The sequence below is a fragment of the Ctenopharyngodon idella genome, chromosome 5 (assembly GCF_019924925.1).
Source record: "Ctenopharyngodon idella isolate HZGC_01 chromosome 5, HZGC01, whole genome shotgun sequence".
NCBI lineage: Eukaryota > Metazoa > Chordata > Actinopteri > Cypriniformes > Xenocyprididae > Ctenopharyngodon > Ctenopharyngodon idella.
In genome coordinates, this window is record NC_067224.1 from 38877181 (window position 1) to 38899093 (window position 21913).

Below are 21913 nucleotides of genomic sequence, written 5' to 3' on the forward strand. Positions count from 1 at the left end.
GCCATGCAGACCAATTTGATGCAGTGTGTGGCGTATGGTCTGATCACTGACAGGCTGACCCCCCACCCCTTCAACCTCTGCAGCAATGCTGGCTGCACTCATATGTCTATTTCCCAAACACAACCTCTGGATATGACGCTGAGCACGTTCACTCAACTTCCTTGGTCAACCATGGCAAGGCCTGTTCTGAGTGGAACCTGTCCTGTTAAACCGCTGTATGGTCTTGGCCACCGTGCTGCAGCTCAGTTTCAGGGTCTTGGCAATCTTCTTATAGCCTACGCCATCTTTATGTAGAGCAACAATTCTTTTTTTCTGATCCTCAGAGAGTTCTTTGCCATGAGGTGCCAAGATATATTCACAAAAATGTGAGGGGTGTACTCACTTCTGTGAGATACTGTGTGTGTGTGTATATATATATATATATATATATATATATATATGTATAGTAATAATTATAATAATTTTATTTTACTCTACAATAAAATTACCATATTATTATTAATTGCTGTCCTAATTTCTTAAAAAAAACAAAACATTAAACCATCAAGATTTTATTTTGGTGGAAAACCACTGGGAGCGCTTCTCATTACAAGTTTGGGAAGATGGTTGTTGCATGTTGCGTTCCCAAATGCACGTTATAATGCACCCAATTTGATAATCACACCAGGTCATATTGTGATTTCAATTTTATTTTCCTTTAACGCAGGTCCAAGTGCTTAGAAAAGTAATAGGAAAACTCCTTTACTCAATAAGCTTTATGATTTGAGGAATCATTCATGTCTGGGACAAGTTTCAGAACAATTTTTTCCAGCTGATGAACAATAAAGACCTTGACAGGCAATCAGAATCCACCCTGCTTTAAAGAGCTCCAGCATTTAAAGCTGCAAACGACAAAACTGCAGCGCGTGCTTAGAATAAACAGAACAATATCATCGACTAATATAGTTATCTTTATAGTTCTCCTTCTGTGGTGTGAACGGGCCTTAAAGGTTAGTTTTCACGAATTAAGAATTTGTTCTCATGACTTATTAATTAATTTCCTTCTTTTTAGTAAATTGTCCATGTGCGGGGCTCCATAAGAGAGCTTTAAAAAAAAAAAAATTTATTAGGTGATCATGTCACAGAGTTCATGTTAATCAAACCAACTTTTATTCATAAAGTGCACAGTAATATGGCATGCATGAGTAACTGCTGGCAATAAAACATTATTGTTCACATGCAAATAATGACATGGTATTTTATGTAACAATACTTGTTTTTACAATTAGAGTCTCAATGAGACTGTGCGTTTTAAGAAAGAGCCTCTTTTATTCATCATTATTGAGAATCCTGCCCTGAATGAACTGGAATTCTCAGTCATTCCCGGCCACATCTGCTCTGGCATAGTTTGCATAGCTAGCATAGAAGTGATGCTAATATGACCTGTGGGTTCCCACAGGACTCGGAAAACCCAGAGGATTGTGCAGCTGCGGCCTGCATGAAAGCATCAGGGTGCTGATTTGTGTTGCATTTACAGTCGGTTCTCTGACACGTTTTCTTCAATGTTTGACAGTGAGTGCAAATTGTGTTCCAGTTAAAACACAAGCATCCTTTTAATAAAGCACAGAAAATCAGTGTCTCATGCTCACCAAGGCTTTGTTTATTTGATCAAAAATACAGTAAAAAGAGTAAAATTGTGAAATATTATTACAATTTAAAATAACTGTTTTCTATTTTATTTTGTGTAAAAGTTTAATTTATTCCTGTGATGCAAAGCTGAATTTTCAGCATCTTTACTCCAGTTTTCAGTCACATGATCCTTCAGAAATCATTCTAATATGCTGATTTTCTGCTCAAGAAACATTTCTTATTATTATCAATGTTCGAAACAGTTGTGCTGCTTCATATTTTTAAGGAAAGTCTTTGAGTAGGAAGAACAGCATTTATTTGAAATCGAAATCTGTTGTAACATTATGAATAATAACAACAACAACAAATGTCTTTTCAATTAATGAACTGAATGTGTCCTTGCTGAATAAAAGTATTAATTTCTTTAAAATAAAAAAAATGACCCCAAACTTTTGAATGGTAGTGTTTATTTAAAGAATAGAGTCTAGTATTTTATTTTTCATTTTTAAATATTTTGGTTTACAAAAGGGGTATCTGACTGGAAAATTAGTAGATGCTGCATTACTGTTGTTTCTTTGTGTTTTTCAGAGATGTAGTCTGCACTCTGGTCTGTTGGCAGACTCTTAGGTCTCACTATGCTGCTTTATCTGCTGCTGGCCATCTTACTAACGAACATCAATGGCCAGATAGACCCAGGTAACGCTACATGCACATTGCACACCTACACAACACATATGCATCCATACAGACAGGGCCAAAAACATTCACTGTCTCATTTTGTCCTTCAGCTCACTGTCGTTATCCTCTCGGTATGGAGGATGGGAGGATCAAAAACGACGACATCACTGCCTCCAGCCAGTGGTATGAAACCACAGGCCCTCAGTATGCAAGGTAATGTACATATGACAGACCACACTGAAGTCCAGAAGTGTAGTAGATAGGGCTGCATGATATATATATATATCAAAATAAAATCGATATGGCTTAGCCTTAGTGTGATTGTCAGGCTGCAATTTAATTAAGTGAATATATATATATGTTTTAGAGTGAAGTGCATCATTTACACACGTGTAGTTCATGATACAGAGTCTCAGAACAGCTTGTTTCAGCTTACTGTGAATCAAGTTGTTCTGAGATGCTGTGAGCTGAACGCGTGTAAATGAACAGTGCCTTCACTGTGAAACTGTAGGCAAAAACTGGCAGTACATTTATTTATTTGCCAGCAAATATAATAAAATTTTAAAAAATAAAATAAAAGCTTGATAGACCATTTGAAAATGAAAAAATTAAAACTTAAATATTAGTACTGTTAAAAATAAAATTAATTTTATAGCTGTATTTATTTATTTTTTACTGTACAATAGTATTATTACTGGCATGAGGGCGGGACAACCTGTCACTCACATGAGATCGACCAATGGCAAACCACAACCATCCAACAATCCGTACAATTCCCCATCGACAAAATCAAGTCCCGCCCTACTTTTTTTTTCTTGTATAAGAAGCCGTTTCACTCAGATATGTCACAATAAGGGGAAAAAAAAACATCACGACTTCTGTTTCATTCCGATTTTTTAAAAAAAGTAAATTTGCGGCTCTTTTTTTTTTTTTTTTTGCTGTCATAATAAAATCACCCCACTCACTCTAGAATGATTAATTCTGTCCAAATAGAGTTATTTAAGTCATCTGGTGAAACTTCCTGTTGTTTTTCTAGTGCTGTCAAATGATTAAACGTGATTAATTGCATCCAAAATTAAAGTTTGTGTTTACATGATGTATGTGTGTGTACTGTGTATATTTATTATGTATATATAAATACACACATGCATGTATATATTTAACAAAAATATATTTATATATAAAATATAAACTATATGTAAATATAAAAATGTCTATATATATATATATATATATATACGTAAATATTTCTTAAATATATACATGCATGTGTGTGTATTTATATATACATAATAAATATACACAGTACACACACATACATCATGTAAACACAAACTTTAATTTTGGATGCAATTAATCGCGATTAATCGTTTGACAGCACTATCGCATTATATATTAAAATATCTCAATATCAGTTTTTTTCGAATATCGTGCAGCTCTAGTAGTAGATAAAGCTTGGGAGTGTTTTTATAGTGCATCAAGCTCTATAATTTCATTCCTCATGATCTGACCTGTTTAAATAAAGCTGTAGGCCTCTTAGAGTGTGTAATGACCGTTTATAATTTGCATCTGTCTGTTGTTGCATCAGGTTAAACCATGAGGAGGGGGACGGCGCCTGGTGTCCTGCTGGTCAACTGCAGCCCTCAGATGTTCAGTATCTTCAGCTTGACCTTCGTCAGCTCATCTTTCTCACAGTGGTTGCAACGCAGGGTCGCTATGCACGCAACTCCGGCAACGAGTATGCACGCAAGTACCGTCTGGAGTACAGTCGTGATGGACGCCGCTGGATCTCCTGGAGAAACCGTCTTGGCAGTGAGGTAGGAAAGACAAGGGTGTATTTTATAGATACTATAATGAGGTACTATATGATCAGATTTTAAATAAATGACCTGAATGAACTAAAGTTTTGGTATTAAGCTATTATTAGTAAATGTGTAGTTATATCTGAAAGCAATTATGCTATACACTACTGTTCAAAAGTTTGGGGTTATTGAGATTTTCTTTTAATGTTTTTGAAAGAAGTCTCTCATGCTCACCAAGGCTGCATTTATTTGATGAAAAATACAGTAAAAACAGTAATATTGTAAGATATTATTTAAATTTAAAACAACTGTTTTCTATTTTAATATGTTTTAAAATGCAATTTATTCCTGTAATAACAAAGCTGATTTTTCAGCAGCAATTATTTGGGGAAACTGTGATTATTATTTTTTTCAAGATTCTTTGATAGAAATGATTCTTTGATTTGATTCTTTGATTCTATTCAAGATACAGAAAGAATCTTTTGTAACATTATAATTAACTTTACTGTCACTTTTGATTAAAATAATGCATCCTTCCAGAATAAAAGTATTAATTTCATAAAAAACCAAATCAAACTTTTGAACAGTAGTTTATATATTGCATTATACTGTATGTGCAGCATATAGTTACAGTAGTTGCAACTATAATGCTTCATCATAGAAACCAATAATAGTTGTCGACCGATATTGTTTTTTTGTTTTTTTTGATTGCTGATGCCAATATCCTAGAGAGCAGGGTGGCCGATATATACACTGCCGTTCATAATTTTGGGATCAGTAAGATTTTTAATGTTTTTAAAAGAAGTCTCTTATGCTCATCAAGGCTTTATTTATTTGATTAAAAATACAAAAAAAACAACAACAGTAATATTGTGAAATATTATTACAATTTAAAATAATAATAAGAAAATATTTTAAAATGTAATTTATTCTTGTAATGGCAAAGCTGAATTTTCAGCATCATTACTCCAGTCTTCAGTGTCACATGATCCTTCAGAAATCATTCTAATATGATGATTTGCTGCTCAAGAATCATTTATTGTGTACAATTGTACAAAATATTTGTGTATAACTATAAAAATAAAAATATTAAAAAAAAATTAGGATTCTTTGATGAATAGAAAGTTCAAAATAACAGCGTTTATTTGAAATATAATCTTTTGTAACATTATAAATGTCTTTACTGTCACATTCGATTTCTTTAATTTCTTAAAAAAAATAATAATAAAAAAATCTTACTGACCCCAAACTTTTGAACAGTAGTGTATAATGTTACAAAAGCTTTGTATTTCAGATAAATGCTGTTCTTCTGAACTTTCTATTTCATCAAGGAATCCTGAAAAAAAAAAAAAAAAAAAGTACAAAACTGTTCTCAACATTGTAATAATAAGAAAATCAGCATATTAGAATGATTTCTGACACTGAAGACTGGAGTATTGATGCTGAAATTTCAGCTTTGCATCACAGGAATAAATTTCTTTGTAAAATATTTTCAAATAGAAAACAGTTATTTTAAATTGTAATAATATTTCACAATATTACTGTTTTTACTGTATTTTTAATTAAATAAATGCAGCCTTGGTTAGCAGATGAAACTTCTTCTAAAAACATGAAAAATCTTACAGATCCCAAACTTTTGAACGGTAGTGTATATACTTTATGTGAATTAATATTTAATAAATTAAAAAAAAAAATAAATTGAGAATTTAATTCAAAAATATATCTCTAAATTAAACACACTTACTTTAGATGGCAACTTCTTGATTCTGTAATCGTCCGATTTTCAATACTGGCAGGAAACTGGGTGCTGCAGCAAAATGGCTGCCCACTGCTCTGGGTGTGTGTGTCCACGGTTTGCTGTGTGTGTGTGTGTGTGTTCACTACTCATTGCTCCTCATTGCACTAACTTGGGTTAAATTCTGAATATGGGTTACCATACTTGGCCTTCAAGACATGTCACTTTAGAATATCTTGTATCTTATTGTTTAACGAACTTCCTCTGCACTTCAGATTATAATGGGCAATATAAACACCTACGACTCAGTGGTGAGAGACCTCCATCCTCCCATCATCACTCGGTTCTTGCGCTTGATTCCTGTCACCGATGCTGTACACACTGTGTGTATGAGAGTAGAGCTGTTTGGATGCGCCTGGCAGGGTGAGTCATGACAATTACCCATAATTAATGATTTTTTTTTATTTATTATTATTATTATTTATGAGTAAAATAAAGCCTGTGGTAAACATAACTTGACAATACTTTGATGTTTTGTTCTAGAACGTGAACTGCACAGACTGTCTTATCTCGTTATTTATTAGAAATATACGTTTTCAAAAATAAACATAACTGCTTCAAAATTTGCGGTATGTTTTCGGTCGATTCGTATGGATTTATTTCATGATCTCTTTATGAATGTTTAAACTGTCAGAGTTTTGTGTGAATAGACTTTCAGTGGAGGGGCAGAAATCTCACAGATTTCATAAAAAATATCTTTATTAGTCTGCGCCAGTAGCCTTGTGGCCAGCACCGACATATAGCGCAGTTGCTCTTCGGGCGTCCCAAGTTCGAGTCCCGGCTCGTGGACCTTTCCCGATCCCGTCCCCCCTCTCTCTCCAACTTTGCTTCCTGTCAACTTACTGTCCTTTCATAATAAAGGCAAAAATACACCAAAAAAATCTTCATTTGTATTCCAAAGATGAATGAAAGTCTTATGGATCTGGAATGACATGAGGGTGAGTAAATGATGACAGAAATGTCATTTTTGGGTGAACTAACCCTTTAAGCTGCCGAATGGCAACATTTATAAATGTTGACTTGACAAGCTATTACAATCAGATTGTGCACAAGCTTATAGACATGTGAGTTATGCATGATCTCATGCGGTTCATGCTAATTCAGTTTCATACTTACATATGGGATACAGACTGAAGCCGATCGTTTTGGCAGTCACATTCGAGCAGCTGTGGTCTGTGTAGATTTGCCCCCTAGTGTCTGATTTGCTGCGAGTTAGTTTCATTTGACCTCAATTACTCCAGTGCCTTAAACATGAGCCAAGAGAAATGAGTAATTACATTCTGGAGCTAAAACAATATTAAAGTTTGGGACCTTTCTGTTTCTCTTTCTCCTGGAGTGCAGATGGCCTGACGGCGTACAGCTCTCCAGAGGGCCAGACCATGATGGCTCCTGGATATCCCATCACACCTCTCAATGACTCCACGTATGACGGGGCCCTGGAACGCAGGTGAAAGTCTAATCTAATGCTGAAGGATTCAAAGAATATGTTTAGCTTTTAGGGATGCACTGATGCTAAAATTCTGTCCGATACTGATTAGCGCAAAATTATGATCACACTTTAAATCCAATTCTTACTATTAACTAACTGTTAACTACGACTTTTGCCTCAATAAACTCCTAATTACTGCTTATTAATAGTTAATGTAGTTGTTAAGTTTAGGTATTGGGTAGGAATAAGGGATGTAGAATATGATCATGCAGAATAAGGCATTAATATGTGCTTTATAAGTACTAATAAACAGCTAATATCCTAGTAACATGCATGCTAATAAGCAACTAGTTAATAGTGAGAACTGGACCCTAAACTACAGTGTTACCATAATTATTTATGTCATAGTATATCTGATATTCTTAAACATATCTCACAAAAGTTAGTGTTTATTAAGTTTACTGTCTTTACCGGTTAAGTTAAATATTCTATATAACTTGGCACAGACAAGGTCAGCATGATGTAAGCACTTTCATCACATAGTCTCATGTAAACACAGACTTTTAGCCGATAATTATTTATTATCATGTTATGGCTGATAATCAATAAATAAAATAATTATTTTAAAATAAGTTGATTTTAAAACTCTATACTATTTTGTCTAAATTAAAATCATTAAAACATGAAAAACTAAAATCAGTCACTTTAAATGACTGTAAAGTACATTTAGGCATCACAGCATTGTAATGTTCAAATTTAAAATGAAAAATTAAAATTCATTATGAGATTTCCTAAAGATTAACAGTGTTGTTAAACTATTAGTATTTTTAAAGATTAATTTTAAGTGTGTTTTAGATGATGGGAAAAGTAATCGAAGTATAAAAATAATACAAATAAGAAAGATACCATTAAGAAGTTTGCGGTTAGTACATTTTATCTTTGTTTTTGAAAGAAAATATGTTTATTCAGCAAGAATGCATTAAATTGATCAAAATGACAGTAATGTTACAAAAGATTTTTTCAAATAAATTCTGTTTTTTTATTCATCAGAGAATCATAGAAAAAATGTATCATAGTTTACACAAAAATATTAAGCAGTACAACTGTTTTCAGCTGATAATAAAAAGAAATAATAATAATTCTTATAATAATAAGAAATGTTTCTTGAGCGACAAATCATCATATTAAAATGATTTCTGAAGGATCATGTGACACTAAAGACTGGAGTAATGATGCTAAAAATTCAGTTTTGATCACAGGAATAAATTACATACTCGAATAAAAAAGTTATTTTAAATTTGTATTAATATTTCACAATATTACTGTTTTTTACTATATTGTTGTTCAAATAAATGCAGCCTTGGTGAGCAGAAGAAATTTCTTTCAAAGACATTAAAAGTCTTACCAACCACAAACTTTTGAACAGTAAAATGTGTACAATTAAATATCTAATATTGGTTGATACTAGAGATGCACTGATACTAAATTTCTCCACCGATGCCTATAGCCGATTATTCAGAGTGATATCTGCCGATGCCGATACCGATAACTATAGTTTGGGGGTTTTGCCATTTATACCTTCTTTTAAATTAATGATAATTTCATTATAATTAATAATAATTAATTATTTTTAATTATTATATTTTGAAAGAAATGCAAATAAAAAGTTTATTCTCTTCATTTAATCAACTTTCAGCGTTTCAGAATAACTGGTATCAGTTATAAACCAACACATTACTCAAATTAATATTAACACACATTAACTAAATTCTGAAGATTAAATTAATATTTCTTAACTTTCTGAATGTTATTAATTCATATAATTACTATTAATATTGAACATCAAACTGGTTTCTTAGCATTTTCTTTACACAAAGCCCAAATACCGTACATTTTCCTGCCCTCTTTTGATTGACAGGATATATCAGCCCTGACTATCGGCTGTTTTTAAACTATCGGCCGATACCGATTATTGGTCGATTTATCGGTGCATCTATACCATTTAAATAATAATAAAAAAAACTTGAATGATTTGAAGAAAGAAAGTTGTACAGGTTTGGAATGACATGAGTAAATGCTGACAAAAAATTTTTGGGTGAACGATCACTTTAAATAGGCTTTATATGTAGTTTGCAGGTTGTCTGTTTCTTCACATTGATTCTACATCCTCTTTTTCCTGTCTTGCCGGTTCTAGCCGACTTTGGAATTGTGGAGTTTTCACGGTCATTCTGTGGCAGAACAATCAAGATTGTATTTAAGTTCTAGAATGAATGCTAATCACTCCTCGCCCAAAGCTGAGTGCTTCCTGTCTGTCTCTGTTCCCACAGGAAGCTGTCTGGGGGGCTGGGTCAGCTGACGGATGGTGTGATTGGTCAGGATGACTTTGTACAGAGAAGGCAGTACCGGTTGTGGCCCGGATATGACTACGTGGGCTGGAGGAACGACAGCTTGGGCCCTGGATATGTAGAGATGGAGTTCCAGTTTGACAGACAACGAAACTTCACCTCTATGAAGGTGAGAGTGGAGGAAGAGCTGTGTGTGATTACAGTGAGGCACTAATGAAGTAAACAGGACCAGCGGTTTAATAGGGTTGGATGATTAATTGAAAAGTAATCGAAAACGAAATTCAGAACCTCTAACCAACGTAATTTTCCCATGCCGATTATTTAGGTTTTTTTAATCTTGTTAATACTTTCCTCTTAAAAACATACTACCGCATATGTAGTCACGTGACTCTAAAATTCTTTAGTGTTACTTTTGATCAATTTAATGCATCCTTCATTGAAAAAAATCCTACTGACCCTAAACTTTTGAATAGTAGTGTGTATAATATTTATCATCTCATTTTGATACTCTTGAAACTCTGTGGGAACAATGTTATTCATTTATGACCATAATTATTTTCTATTGTAATTGACATTCAGCCAATAACACTGTCGATAGAACTTGTACCAAACCTAAAATATTCCTATAACCATGTGCATGTGTTCTGGGTATCATCTGTAATGTGCATAATTTGAAGTTGATGTGCTTTGAAGTGTTTGTTGAATGACAGCTTTAATGTAGCACTAATTATACACCATATTTCACACATAATAACACATAATTATATGTTGGAGCAAGATTGTTTGCCATAATAACGATGCTTATTGTGTCTGTATATAATCATGTCAGTGTCTGTGGATTGGGTGGTTTAGGTGCTTAATCTTGAAGTAATGATTTTATATTAGAAATCACATGTTTATTAAAGCTTGGGCACTTTGTTTTAGTTGCTTTGTATCTTAAAGTCAGCATGAAATCCGAGTATAAGTCTCTTATGCTGTGTTTATACATTTTTATATGTGATACATTTTTTTCAGGGATTTTTTGATGAATAGAAAGTTCAAAAGAATAGCTTTCATTTAAAATTGAGACATTTTGTAACATTATAAATGTCTTTACTGTGACTTTTGATCAATTTAATGTGCCCCTCAATAAAAGGATTCAACATGCCTACTGTTCACAACACAATACAATCAATTCCCAATGGGTAAAGTCTTTTCCATTTCTTTTTCATTGAACATCCTGTTTCACTTGAGATATATCACTTTATGAAAGAAAAATTATAGTTATAAATGTCATTCATGACTTTAAATGGTGCAGATTATACTACAAAGAAGCTCGATTTATAGTGAACACAGAAAGGCTTCAAATGTTAATGATGCTTATTTATCCTCTTTTTAACAGGTTCACAGTAATAACATGTTCTCTCGGGGTGTGAAGATCTTCTCGTCCGTGTTCTGTGTGTTTAAATTGCATCTCATTTCTGAGTGGGAAGCAGAGCCGGTGGAGTTTCACACCGTTCTAGACGACCGGAACCCAAGCGCTCGTTATGTGACCGTCCCGTTAAAGCACAGATCGGCCACGGCTCTGCGCTGTCGCTTCTACTTTGCTGACACTTGGATGATGTTCAGCGAGATCTCATTTCAGTCTGGTATGAAATAAGAACAGCTCACCTCTCCCTCCCACTGGTATTCCCAGTATTTCCTCATTAAAATGCAGACAGAATTGTGAAATGCTTTTCATATCGTAATTCCTAATTTCTTAATTTCCACTTACACTATCATTAAAAAATTTGGGGTAGGTGAGATATTTTAATGTTTTTAGTCTTTTATCCTCTCCAAGGCTGCATTTATTTGATCAAAAATACAGTAAAAATAGTAATATTGTGAAATATTATTACAAATTAAAAGAACTGTTTTCTATTTGAATATATGTTAAAATGTATTTTATTCTTGTGATCAAGGCTGAATTTTCAGCATCATTACTCCAGTCTTCAGTGTCACATGATCCTTCAGAAATAATTTTAATATGCTGATTTGCTGCTCAAGAAACATTTCTGATTATTATCAATGTTGAAAACAGTTGTGCTGCTCAATGTTTTTGTGGAAGTCATGATAACAACATTTATTTGACATAGAAATCTTGTGTAACATTATAAATGTCTTTACTGGCAGTTTAGATCACTTTAATATTTTTATTCAGCAAGGATGCATTAATTTCTTTCAAAAGCATGTTATGGAAATGCATGTGAGACCAATTGCTTATTCACATTTAGAGTGATAAATGTATTTTAAAGTGGGTGTTATTTGAGGTTTAGTGATTTCCTGTGTTTTAATTATTTTCCATTGCAGCAACTAATGTGCTTCCTACCCAGAGGCCTCCAGTGTTGACCCCTCCTTCATATGAAGTTAACAGCAAAGTACCAGAAACTACACAAAAAACAGGTAAGGAGTTGCAGTGTTTTTATTGTCAAATTGAAACCAAATTTGATAGAATTTTAAACTTTTACTTTCTTAATACATGTTATTCCATAGAAAATGAAATGTTTGTCCAAACGAATCATATAGAGACTGTTTTTCGTGATTTAGTCAGTTTCCGATTAATACAAATGGAGGAAATGTGTCACATCATGGAAATAAAATGGGTTGCATACATAATTTCCTGTTGACTTAAAATGAATACACCTAACTACTGTACTAACTTGCATTCTACACACTTGAACTTTAATAAACCGTCTGTGTTTGACAGAGGACCAGACGACGCCATCAAAGACGGGCTCACCTGAAGAGGGCAGTACATCGATTCTGATTGGCTGTTTAGTGACTATTATTCTCCTGCTGGTGGTGATCATCTTCCTGATTCTGTGGTGCCAATATGTGTGCAAAGTCATGGAGAAGGTGCGTGTGTGTGTATATTGTGTTTGTATTGATGCAACGGCTTATAAAGCTGTTCAACAATAGATGAAATATTTGGGATGTGCGTATGTGCATTTACATGTACTTACAGTGTACTTAGCTAAGAAAGTACTGGGTAATATAAGGTAACTACATGGGTTAAGGTTAGTTTTAGGAGTAGGTTCAGGGTTTGTACTTAGTTTTTATTACCCAGTTATTGTAATTACTGTAATAGTACATAGTATGTAAATGGGGAACAGGACTGCAAAATAAAGTGCTACCAATATTTGAGTAGTGTAAAGTACCTTGGTCTACCTTACTGAAAAGATGAGCATAGCTGAATTTGAAGATGTGACGTCTATGAGAAGTTGCCTCTGAATTTAACCCTTTGAAAGCAAAAAAAAAAAAGTTTGCTAAAAATATATTAGCCCTCCCACCAAAATAAAAAATATAATGGTTTTCCGGCATAGAAGTAGCATTTTTTTTTTTATCCCCTGAAACGTGCTGCGGTTCATATTTCAAAGTGACTTACATAATCGAGTTAACGTCAAGCACGCTAAACATGCTCAAAGCAGCCACATTTGGATTTGTGATGAATGAGAGAGATACGTGCGCTCAATTTTATTTGTATAGCGTATTTCCCACACAACTGTAGTTTCATTTTCACTTTATATCTATCTGTTTATTTTTACATGCTGATTGCTTGAGTTCTCGCAGTATTTTGATTGGTTGACTCCACGCAGCATTTTATTTCAACCACTGTCTGTTGTGGTGCGTGCAGTACGAGTTGTTTGCAATTCAAATCAATAATAGAGTTTCAGGCTTTATGAAGCTTAAATACGGAGGACGAAATCCAGCGGGAACTGGAAAGTTGCGTGCAGTCCTACGTCACCGGACTATCTTCTGTGGAGTTAATATTGTGCCATAATTAAACAAACAAATCCAGCATTTTGCAAACAAACACGATCTGCTTTGCAAAGGAAAACTCGACTTGCAAACAAACAAAGTGATGTGCAAATACAAAGGTCAGTTTGAGCGAAAACAAATATATGTATTGTTTTACAAATATAAATAAATGAGCCAAATAAATACAAACCATCCTACAAATGGCATGTAACCTTTGAACAAATACCAAATCTAGTGCATACAAACACACACCTGTCTGTTACGATTGTAAGACACTTGCCTTTTTATGAGATCTCTTGGCTTGATTTTCTCACAGATGTGTGCAGGTAGATTTTCTCACAAATGCAGTTGAGCAACTTCCTCTTTCAAACAGCAGATGGCGCTTTGCCATGGGTCAATTTACGCTAGTCTCCCGAGAGAAGCCCCAAAACATGCGTTTATAATAATAATAATAATAAACTTTATTTTATAGCACCTTTAAAAGTTGCATCTCAAAGCACTTTACAAGAACATACAAATATATATAGTCTTGAAATGTGTTTTGATGCATGTTTCTATCTTTTATTTCCCCTATTCCATTATATTTGTATGTTCTTGTAAAGCGCTTTGAGATGCAACTTTTAAAGGCACTATAAAATAAAGGTTTTTTTTTAAATTATTATTATTATAAACGCATGTTTCAGGGCTTCTCTCGGGAGACTAGTGTAAATTGACCCAAAGCAAAGCGCCATCTGCTGTTTTGGAAGAGGAAGTTGCTCAGCTGCATTTGTGAGAAAATCTGCCTGCACACATCTGTGAGAAAATCAAGCCAAGAGATCTCATAAAAAGGCAAGTGTCTTACAATCGTAACAGACAGGTGTGTGTTTGTATGCACTAGATTTGGTATTTGTTCAAAGGTTACATGCCATTTGTAGGATGGTTTGTTTTTATTTGTGTAGGCTCATTTATTTGTATTTGTAAAACAAAATACATACATTTGTTACTCCTCTGCGTTTTCACTCAAACTGACCTTTGTATTTGCACATCACTTTCTGTTTGTTTGCGAGTCAAGTTTTCCTTTGCAAAGCAGATCGTGTTTATTTGCAAAATGCTGGATTTGTTTGCTTAATTATGGCACAATGTTAACTCCATAATCTTCACGGTACTTTAGACTGCGATGGAAACGCAGACAGCAATAGATCTGGGGGAAAAAGTTCCTGGGACAAATTGTTCTGGGTAATTTTGATGGAAAAGCAGCTTAATTTGTGTGTTTTATCCCTTTTTTCATTCCTGTTCTTTTATGGATACTGTTAAATTTAAAGGATTTGTTGTAAAGTGAGAGAAACTAAAATACATATTTATAGTGTTTATAATGTTTGTAAATGTTTCATTAATTTACCTGTATTTTACATTATTTCTGAATGTAGTGACTTGTACAATGATTCAATTTATTTCTTTTTTCTCAACAATGCAATTTTGACCCAGTGCAACTTATTTTTGGAGATATGGTAATACAAAAAGTCTCTCTCTATTTCTGTCTTAGGCTCCCAGGCGTATTTTGGAGGAGGAGGTGACCGTGCGTTTGTCCTCTAGCAGTGACACTATAATCCTGCAGACTCCCCCGGTGCCCCCGCGTGTCTCCCTCGACCCCCCTTATGAGAGGATCTTCCTTCTGGACCCCCAGTATCAGGATCCCGCTGCGCTCAGGAACAAACTTCCAGAGCTGTCTCAAAGCGCAGAGGATTCTGGTACCATTCATTAAACACAAACACACACATTAGCTCAGTCTCAAATCCTAGTGAGCTGCCTCACTTTTTTTTTCATCCGTAAATACACTACTGATCGCTTGAAACATTTTTAATTATGTAATTATTTATGTAAATTATGTAAGGAAAGCCAAATATAAAACTATTGCAATAAAAAAGTATATTTTACATTTATTTGTGAAATAATCAGATATATGTTAATATATACACTACTGTTCAAAAGTTTAGGGTCAGTAAGTTTTTTTTTATTTTTTTTTTTTATGTCTCTTTTGTTCTCTTCAAAACTGAATCTATGTAAAAACAGCAATATTGTGTGTTCTATTGTAATATATTTTTTTATTACTTTGTTATTACTATTTATTACAATTTAATTTATTCCTGTGATGCAAAGCTGAAATGTCAGCATCATTACTCAAGTCTTCAGTGTCACATGATCCTTCAGAAATCATTCTAATATGCTGATTTGCTGCTCAAGAAACATTTCTGATTATTATCAATGTTGAAAACAGTTGTGCTGCTCAATGTTTTTTATTGACACCATGATACATTTTTCAGGATTCTTTGACGAATAGAAAGTGTAAAAGAACAGCATTTATTTGAAATAGAAATATTTTGTAACATAACAAATTGCCACTTTTGATGAATTTAATGCATCCTTGCTAAATACAAATACTTAAAAAAAACAAAAAAACAATTGTATTCACCCCAAACTTTTGAACAGTAGTGTAAGTACCTGTACCTGTAAGGAAAAAGACTCATTTGCATAACTAGATGTTAGTGTTAATTTTGCAAAGCATTCTGGGATTGTCTAGGATGCATGCAAAGCTGCCTTATAGTTTGAATAAAAATTATGCATCTTATAAGACTATAAGCATAATTTTGTTGCCTATTGGAGCAGCCTTCATGTCAGGAGCTCAACTTCGAATCCTAAAAATAATGCCTAGGTAGGTAGCCTGCTAGGTTTTGGACCAGAGCTACTGTACTGAATATACCTCTTTATGATGTCCTTTTTAAAACTAACCTCTTGTTCTTTCTCTCAATTCTATCTTTCACCCTTTTAAAATGAACTAGGTTTCATTGACACTTGTTTCCTCAGTAGTTTGCATGCTGCCTGCCAATGCACTTTTTCCTTTCTTCCTCCTCTAGTCTAGCGTTCTTTAGCCTTTCCTCGCAGTCTATGAACTCCATCTGACCTTGTTACCAGACAGACGGACTGTGCAAGGGTAAGAATTGATGCTAGATTTTCCTTTGCTCTTATTTGACACCCTGCAGTTTCTTGCACCCGGTCACCTCAGTGTTTTGGTTGAAATAAAATAACTGAAGTTGACATTTTCCTCTCTTCTCATCTTCTGCTTTTTCTGTCTCTTTCTTCCTCTTTCTCTTACTCTCAGAGTCAACAAAGCTTTAGTGAAATGATTGTCAGCATGTGAAATATTGCAAATAGATGATAAATAAGAATATAAATAGGGTGACCTACGTAAATAATGTGTGAAATGAAGGATATACCAAAATGGTAGCACTTTAAAATAAAGTAATGCAGTGAACTGCATTAGTTAACATGAATTAGCAATGAAAAGTAATTTTTATTAAAGATAATGAAATTTTAAATGTTCCTAATTGTGTTTTGTTTTCTACAATAGGTTTACATGCATCCAGGGCCAAAAACCACTTTAATTTTCTCATAATATACATTGCAGCATCATCTCTTTTCTCACAGTGTCTGAAACTGTTTGATAAAGGATTCTGTCTCTCTAAACTCCTCCCTTCTGAGAGCATACTCTGCTCTGATGGGTCAGATGGCCCAGTCTGTTGTGATTGGTCTACTGCTTACAGCACATGTTAGAAACGTGAACCAAATGAACCAAACGTTGTTCGCGGGCAGCCGATGAAGACTATAGGCTGGCATTGTGCAAATTTGATTTAAACCTACATAGATTTGTGCAGGAAGTAAGACTGGAATTACCGACAACTCATTTCAGGCAGTTCAGAATCGGTTCTTTCTTTTAGGAGACAGTAACTTCATTTATCCTGCACTTCTATTCTTTGAAACTTTGCAGACCTTTTACATTCACAAACAGCTGTATTACACACTACATGAAAGGTGATATCCGGAAAAGCATAATAGAGGCACTTTAATGGATTTGAGCTAACACGAACAAACAATGAACAATTGTGTTTTTTTTAACTAATATTAACAAAGATTAATAAATACTGTAAAAAAAAGTATTGATCATTGTTAGTTAATGCATTAACTAATGTTCACCGAGTCCTTATTGTAAAGTGTTAGCATTAAAGTATTAGCTCACTTCAGAATTAAACCCCCATGTCATCCAAGATGTTTATGTCTTTCTTTCTTTAGTCGAAAAGAAATTAAGGTTTTTGAGGAAAACATTCCAGGATTTTTCTCCATATAGTGGACTTCAACAGGGTTCAACGGGTTGAAGGTCCAAATGTCAGTTTCAGTGCAGCTTCAAAGGGCTCTACATGATCCCAGACGAGGAATAAGAGTCTTATCTAGCGAAACGATCGAAACACTTGCTCGGTACTTCCGCCTACGTCACGCGTGACCTTTCCAACGTAATTACGTAATGTTTGGCGCATCCCAGAGCAGTGCAAAATGAGCATTTGTGTTTAAAAAGTATTTTTTTTTATTGATTTATTTTTTTAGAAAATAACCGAACGTTTCGCTAGATAAGACCCTTATTCCTCATCTGGGATCATGTAGAGCCCTTTAAAGCTGCACTGAAACTGACATTTGGACCTTCAACCTGTTGAACCCTGTTGAAGTCCACTATATGGAGAAAAATCCTGGAATGTTTTCCTCAAAAACCTTAACTTCTTTTTGACTGAAGAAAAAAAGACATGAACATCTTGGATGACATGGGGGTGAGTAAATTATCAGGAAATTTTCATTCTGAAGTGAACTAATCCTTTAAAATAAAATAAAATAAAAATGAAAAACAATGGGTTGATATAAATTACAATTAGTCATGTGTACTGACATGCTGCCATCTCTTTCTTTCTGTAGCCTGTAGTGGAGGATATGCCGAACCCGACGTTACCCTTTGCACCCCACACCAGTGTTTTCAGAGCAGCGTGCCGCACTATGCTGAAACTGACATCATTAGCCTGCAGGGCGTCACCGGCAGCAACATGTACGCCGTTCCGGCCCTCACCGTAGATTCCCTGACACGGAAAGACATCTCGGTGGCCGAGTTCCCTCGAGAGAGACTGCTGTTCAGAGAGAAACTGGGAGAAGGCCAGTTTGGTGAGGTGAGTCTGGATAAACCACAGTGGGGGGTTTATTGCCGCTTCTGTTGTTGTTTCATATACTCACTTCTGGATGTTCTTGGGTTGTCTTTTATTCTGAGTTAGTTGGGATCTTTTTACACACTGTTTTCGCTTTGTTTTATGCAAACAGTGCTGCAAAGCCTGAGTGTTTGAGTGTTTTCCAGAAAACCCTGTTATTAGTGACCACACATGACTGTTATGTATGACTTTATTAAGAAAAACATTGGAAATCTAGAGTGAGAGCCAAGGATTTTTTTTGCAATAGTGTTACTAATACTTTTTAGCTCAGTTGACCCTCATTGTGTTACAATGGCCACACCATGGTAGCAGATAATAATACCATAGTGCTGTGATATACACAGTACTACCATTCAAAAGTTTTGGTTTGGCAAAAATACAGTAAAAACAGTAATATTGAGAAATATTATTACAATTTAAAATAACTGTTTTCTATTTGAATATGTTTAAAAATGTAATTTATTCCTGTGATCAAAGCTGAATTTTCAGCATCATTACTCCAGTCTTCAGTGTCACATGATCCTTCAGAAATCATTCTAATAGGCTGATTTGCTGCTCAAGAAACATTTCTGATTATTGTCAATGTTGAAAACAGTTGTGCCGCTTTATATTTTGTGGAAACTGTGATAATTCAGGATTCTTTGATGAATCTTTTGTAACATAAATGTCTTTATTATCACTTTTGATCAATTTAATGCATCCTTGCTAATTTGAAATATTAAAAAAAAAAAACATACTGACTCCAAACTTTTGAAAGGTAGTTTATATGCTGTTACTGTGACACATTTTGCAATCAAAATATAGCATGATAATACAATAGCACGTTATGGTATTTTTGTTGTTAGCGGAGCCCATGCAAGTGTGTTTGTGTTCTCATGCTGTTTAAGTTTGATGGTTCACACATGTTCATACTCTTGTCTGCTGGCGTTGCTGTTTTCAGGTACATTTGTGTGAAGCCGAGGGTTTGGCAGAGTTTCTGGGAGAGGGTGCACCGTTACCAGAGCAGGATGGCAGGCCGGTGCTGGTAGCAGTTAAACAACTCAGAGCGGATGCCACCAGTAATGCCAGGTTTGAGAAACAAACAAACAAACAAAAACCCACTAACATTTGATTGAAAAGTTGCATCATGGATGAGGCTGCCTTAAGTATTTCTGGGAAGTTCCTGCTTAAAAGTTCAGAAGTGGTTATGTAATTAGGATGTTTTGTGTTTGGTTGGAATAAAATTGATTGGCACATGCATCAGCCAATCACATGGCAGCAACTTAGGCATGTAGACACGGTCAAGATGATTTGCTGAAGTTCAAACTGAGCATCAGAATGGGCAAGAAAGGTGATTTAAGTGACTTTGTACGTGGCGTGGTTGTTGTTGCCAGACGGGCTGTCTGAGTATTTCAGAAACTGCTGATCTACTGGGATTTTCACGCACAACCATCTCTAGAGTTTACAGAGAATGGTCTGAAAAAGAGAAAATATCCAGTGAGTGACAGTTCTGTGAGCGAAAATGTCTTGTTGATGCCAGAGGTCAGACAAGAATGACTGGTTCAGCTGATAAGAAAGGCAACAGTAACTCAAATAACCACTTGTTACAACCAATCTGCAGAAGAGCATCTCTGAACACACAACACATCCAATCTTGAAGCAGATGAAGACACACCGGCGCCACTCCTGTCAGCCTAGAACAGCAAACTGAGGCCACAATTCAAAGACTCAGCAAAACTGGACAATAGAAGATTGGATTGGTCTGATGAGTCTTGATTTCTGCTGCGACATTCAGATGTTAGGGTCAGAATTTGGTGTAAACAACATGAAAGCATGGATCCATCCTGCCTTATATCAGCAGTTCAGGCAGGTGCTAGTGGTGTAATGGTGTGGGGTTATTTTCTTGGCACACTTTTGGACCCTTAGTACCAATTGTTAATTGTTTAAAGGCCACAGCCTTCCTGAGTAATGTTGCTGACCACGTCCGTCCCTTTATGACCACAGTGTACCCATCTTCTGATGGCTACTTCCAGCAGGATAACGTGTCATGTCACAAAGTTCAAATAATCTTAAACTGAATATTTCACTAAACTCAAATGGCCTCAGAGTCACCAGATCTCAATCCAATATAGCTCCTTTGGGATGTGGTGGAACAGGAGATTCACATCATGGATGTGCAGCCGACAAATCTGCAGCAACTGTGTGATGCTATCAAGTAAATATGAATCAGAATCTCTGAGGAATGTTTCCAACACCTTGTTGAATCTATGCCATGAAGAATTAAGGCAAAAGGGGTTCAAACCCAGTCCTAGAAAGGTGTACCTAATAAGTCCTCCATAAAATGTCTAAAATTGTTTCAGAATACATAGTCATCAGTCATTTTCACTATTCAGTATTATTTCCACATCAATATTTAGTGATGGATGCTAACCTTTAATCTTTCACCTAATCCCATGATAACTTCTGATTTTTGTCTGTGTAGAAATGACTTCTTGAAGGAGATAAAGATCATGTCACGTCTGAATAACCCGAACATCATTCAGCTGCTGTGCGTGTGCGTGAGCTCCGACCCGCTCTGCATGGTGACGGAGTACATGGAGAACGGAGACCTCAACATGTTCCTGTCCCAGAGAGAGATGGAGAGCACACTCACACATGCCAACAACATTCCGTCTGTCAGGTGTGTGTCCATCATTATGAAGAACCCTGACAAGTACAGACTTTCATCTCCAGACAGGGGTCAATATCGCTATTCTACAAGTCAGAGTCAAGCTTAACATTCTTAACCTTTGAATTCTTCAACTTAACCTTCAAGTTTCAAGTCAGCTCTCAGTTTATGATGGAAATGTTTCAGATTACAGGGTTCAGTGAAGCCAAGTTTTCAAGCGAGACCTCTCGAGTCTTCAAAATCGTAATAATAATGTATGAATAATATGTGATTTTTATCTGTTCTTTTTTGAAAAACCAAAATAAAAACCTACTTTTTAAAATGAGAACTTGTAATAAGATTTTAAAAACCAAATACTAGCCCAAAAGGGAAAACTTTTGTATCTTTTACTCACCCTCATGTTGCTCCAAACCTGTTCTTTTTTTGTTGTTGTTTAACGCCAGTGTTATTTTAGTATTTTTATTACTATTAATATTACAGTATTTATTAATATTTTGCATTTGATTTTATTTGTATATTTTCATGTCTATTTTTTATGTCTATTTAGCTTTTATTTATTTTTTTCAGTTTTACAGTAGATTTAGTGATTTTAGCACTTCAGTTTCGGGGTTTTTTTAGGTTTAAATTCTAATTCTAATATTTTATTTCAGCTTTATTGCAAATAACGAAAACCATTTTAATAGTTTTAGATAACAATAACAACACAGTTTCACACAAAATACATTTTTTGAAATTGAATGTTATGGGGCTGTTGAGCTCCAAAACGGACAAGAAAGCA

General features: G+C 34.8%; 1 protein-coding gene across 1 annotated transcript in view; it reads left to right on the forward strand.

Annotated features, from left to right (window-relative positions):
- The window catches only part of ddr2l (discoidin domain receptor family, member 2, like), a 39258-nt gene that overhangs the window by 11972 nt on the left and 5373 nt on the right, over positions 1–21913 (forward strand). The window contains exons 2-14 of the mRNA XM_051894119.1: positions 2197–2304; positions 2397–2499; positions 3875–4103; positions 6099–6246; positions 7225–7330; positions 9640–9826; positions 11039–11285; positions 11986–12078; positions 12383–12531; positions 14957–15161; positions 18208–18452; positions 19429–19556; positions 20950–21147. Of these exons, the coding sequence (XP_051750079.1) occupies positions 2244–2304; positions 2397–2499; positions 3875–4103; positions 6099–6246; positions 7225–7330; positions 9640–9826; positions 11039–11285; positions 11986–12078; positions 12383–12531; positions 14957–15161; positions 18208–18452; positions 19429–19556; positions 20950–21147 (2099 nt within the window). The 5' untranslated portion in view covers positions 2197–2243. The remainder of the gene's footprint in view (positions 1–2196; positions 2305–2396; positions 2500–3874; positions 4104–6098; positions 6247–7224; positions 7331–9639; positions 9827–11038; positions 11286–11985; positions 12079–12382; positions 12532–14956; positions 15162–18207; positions 18453–19428; positions 19557–20949; positions 21148–21913) is intronic.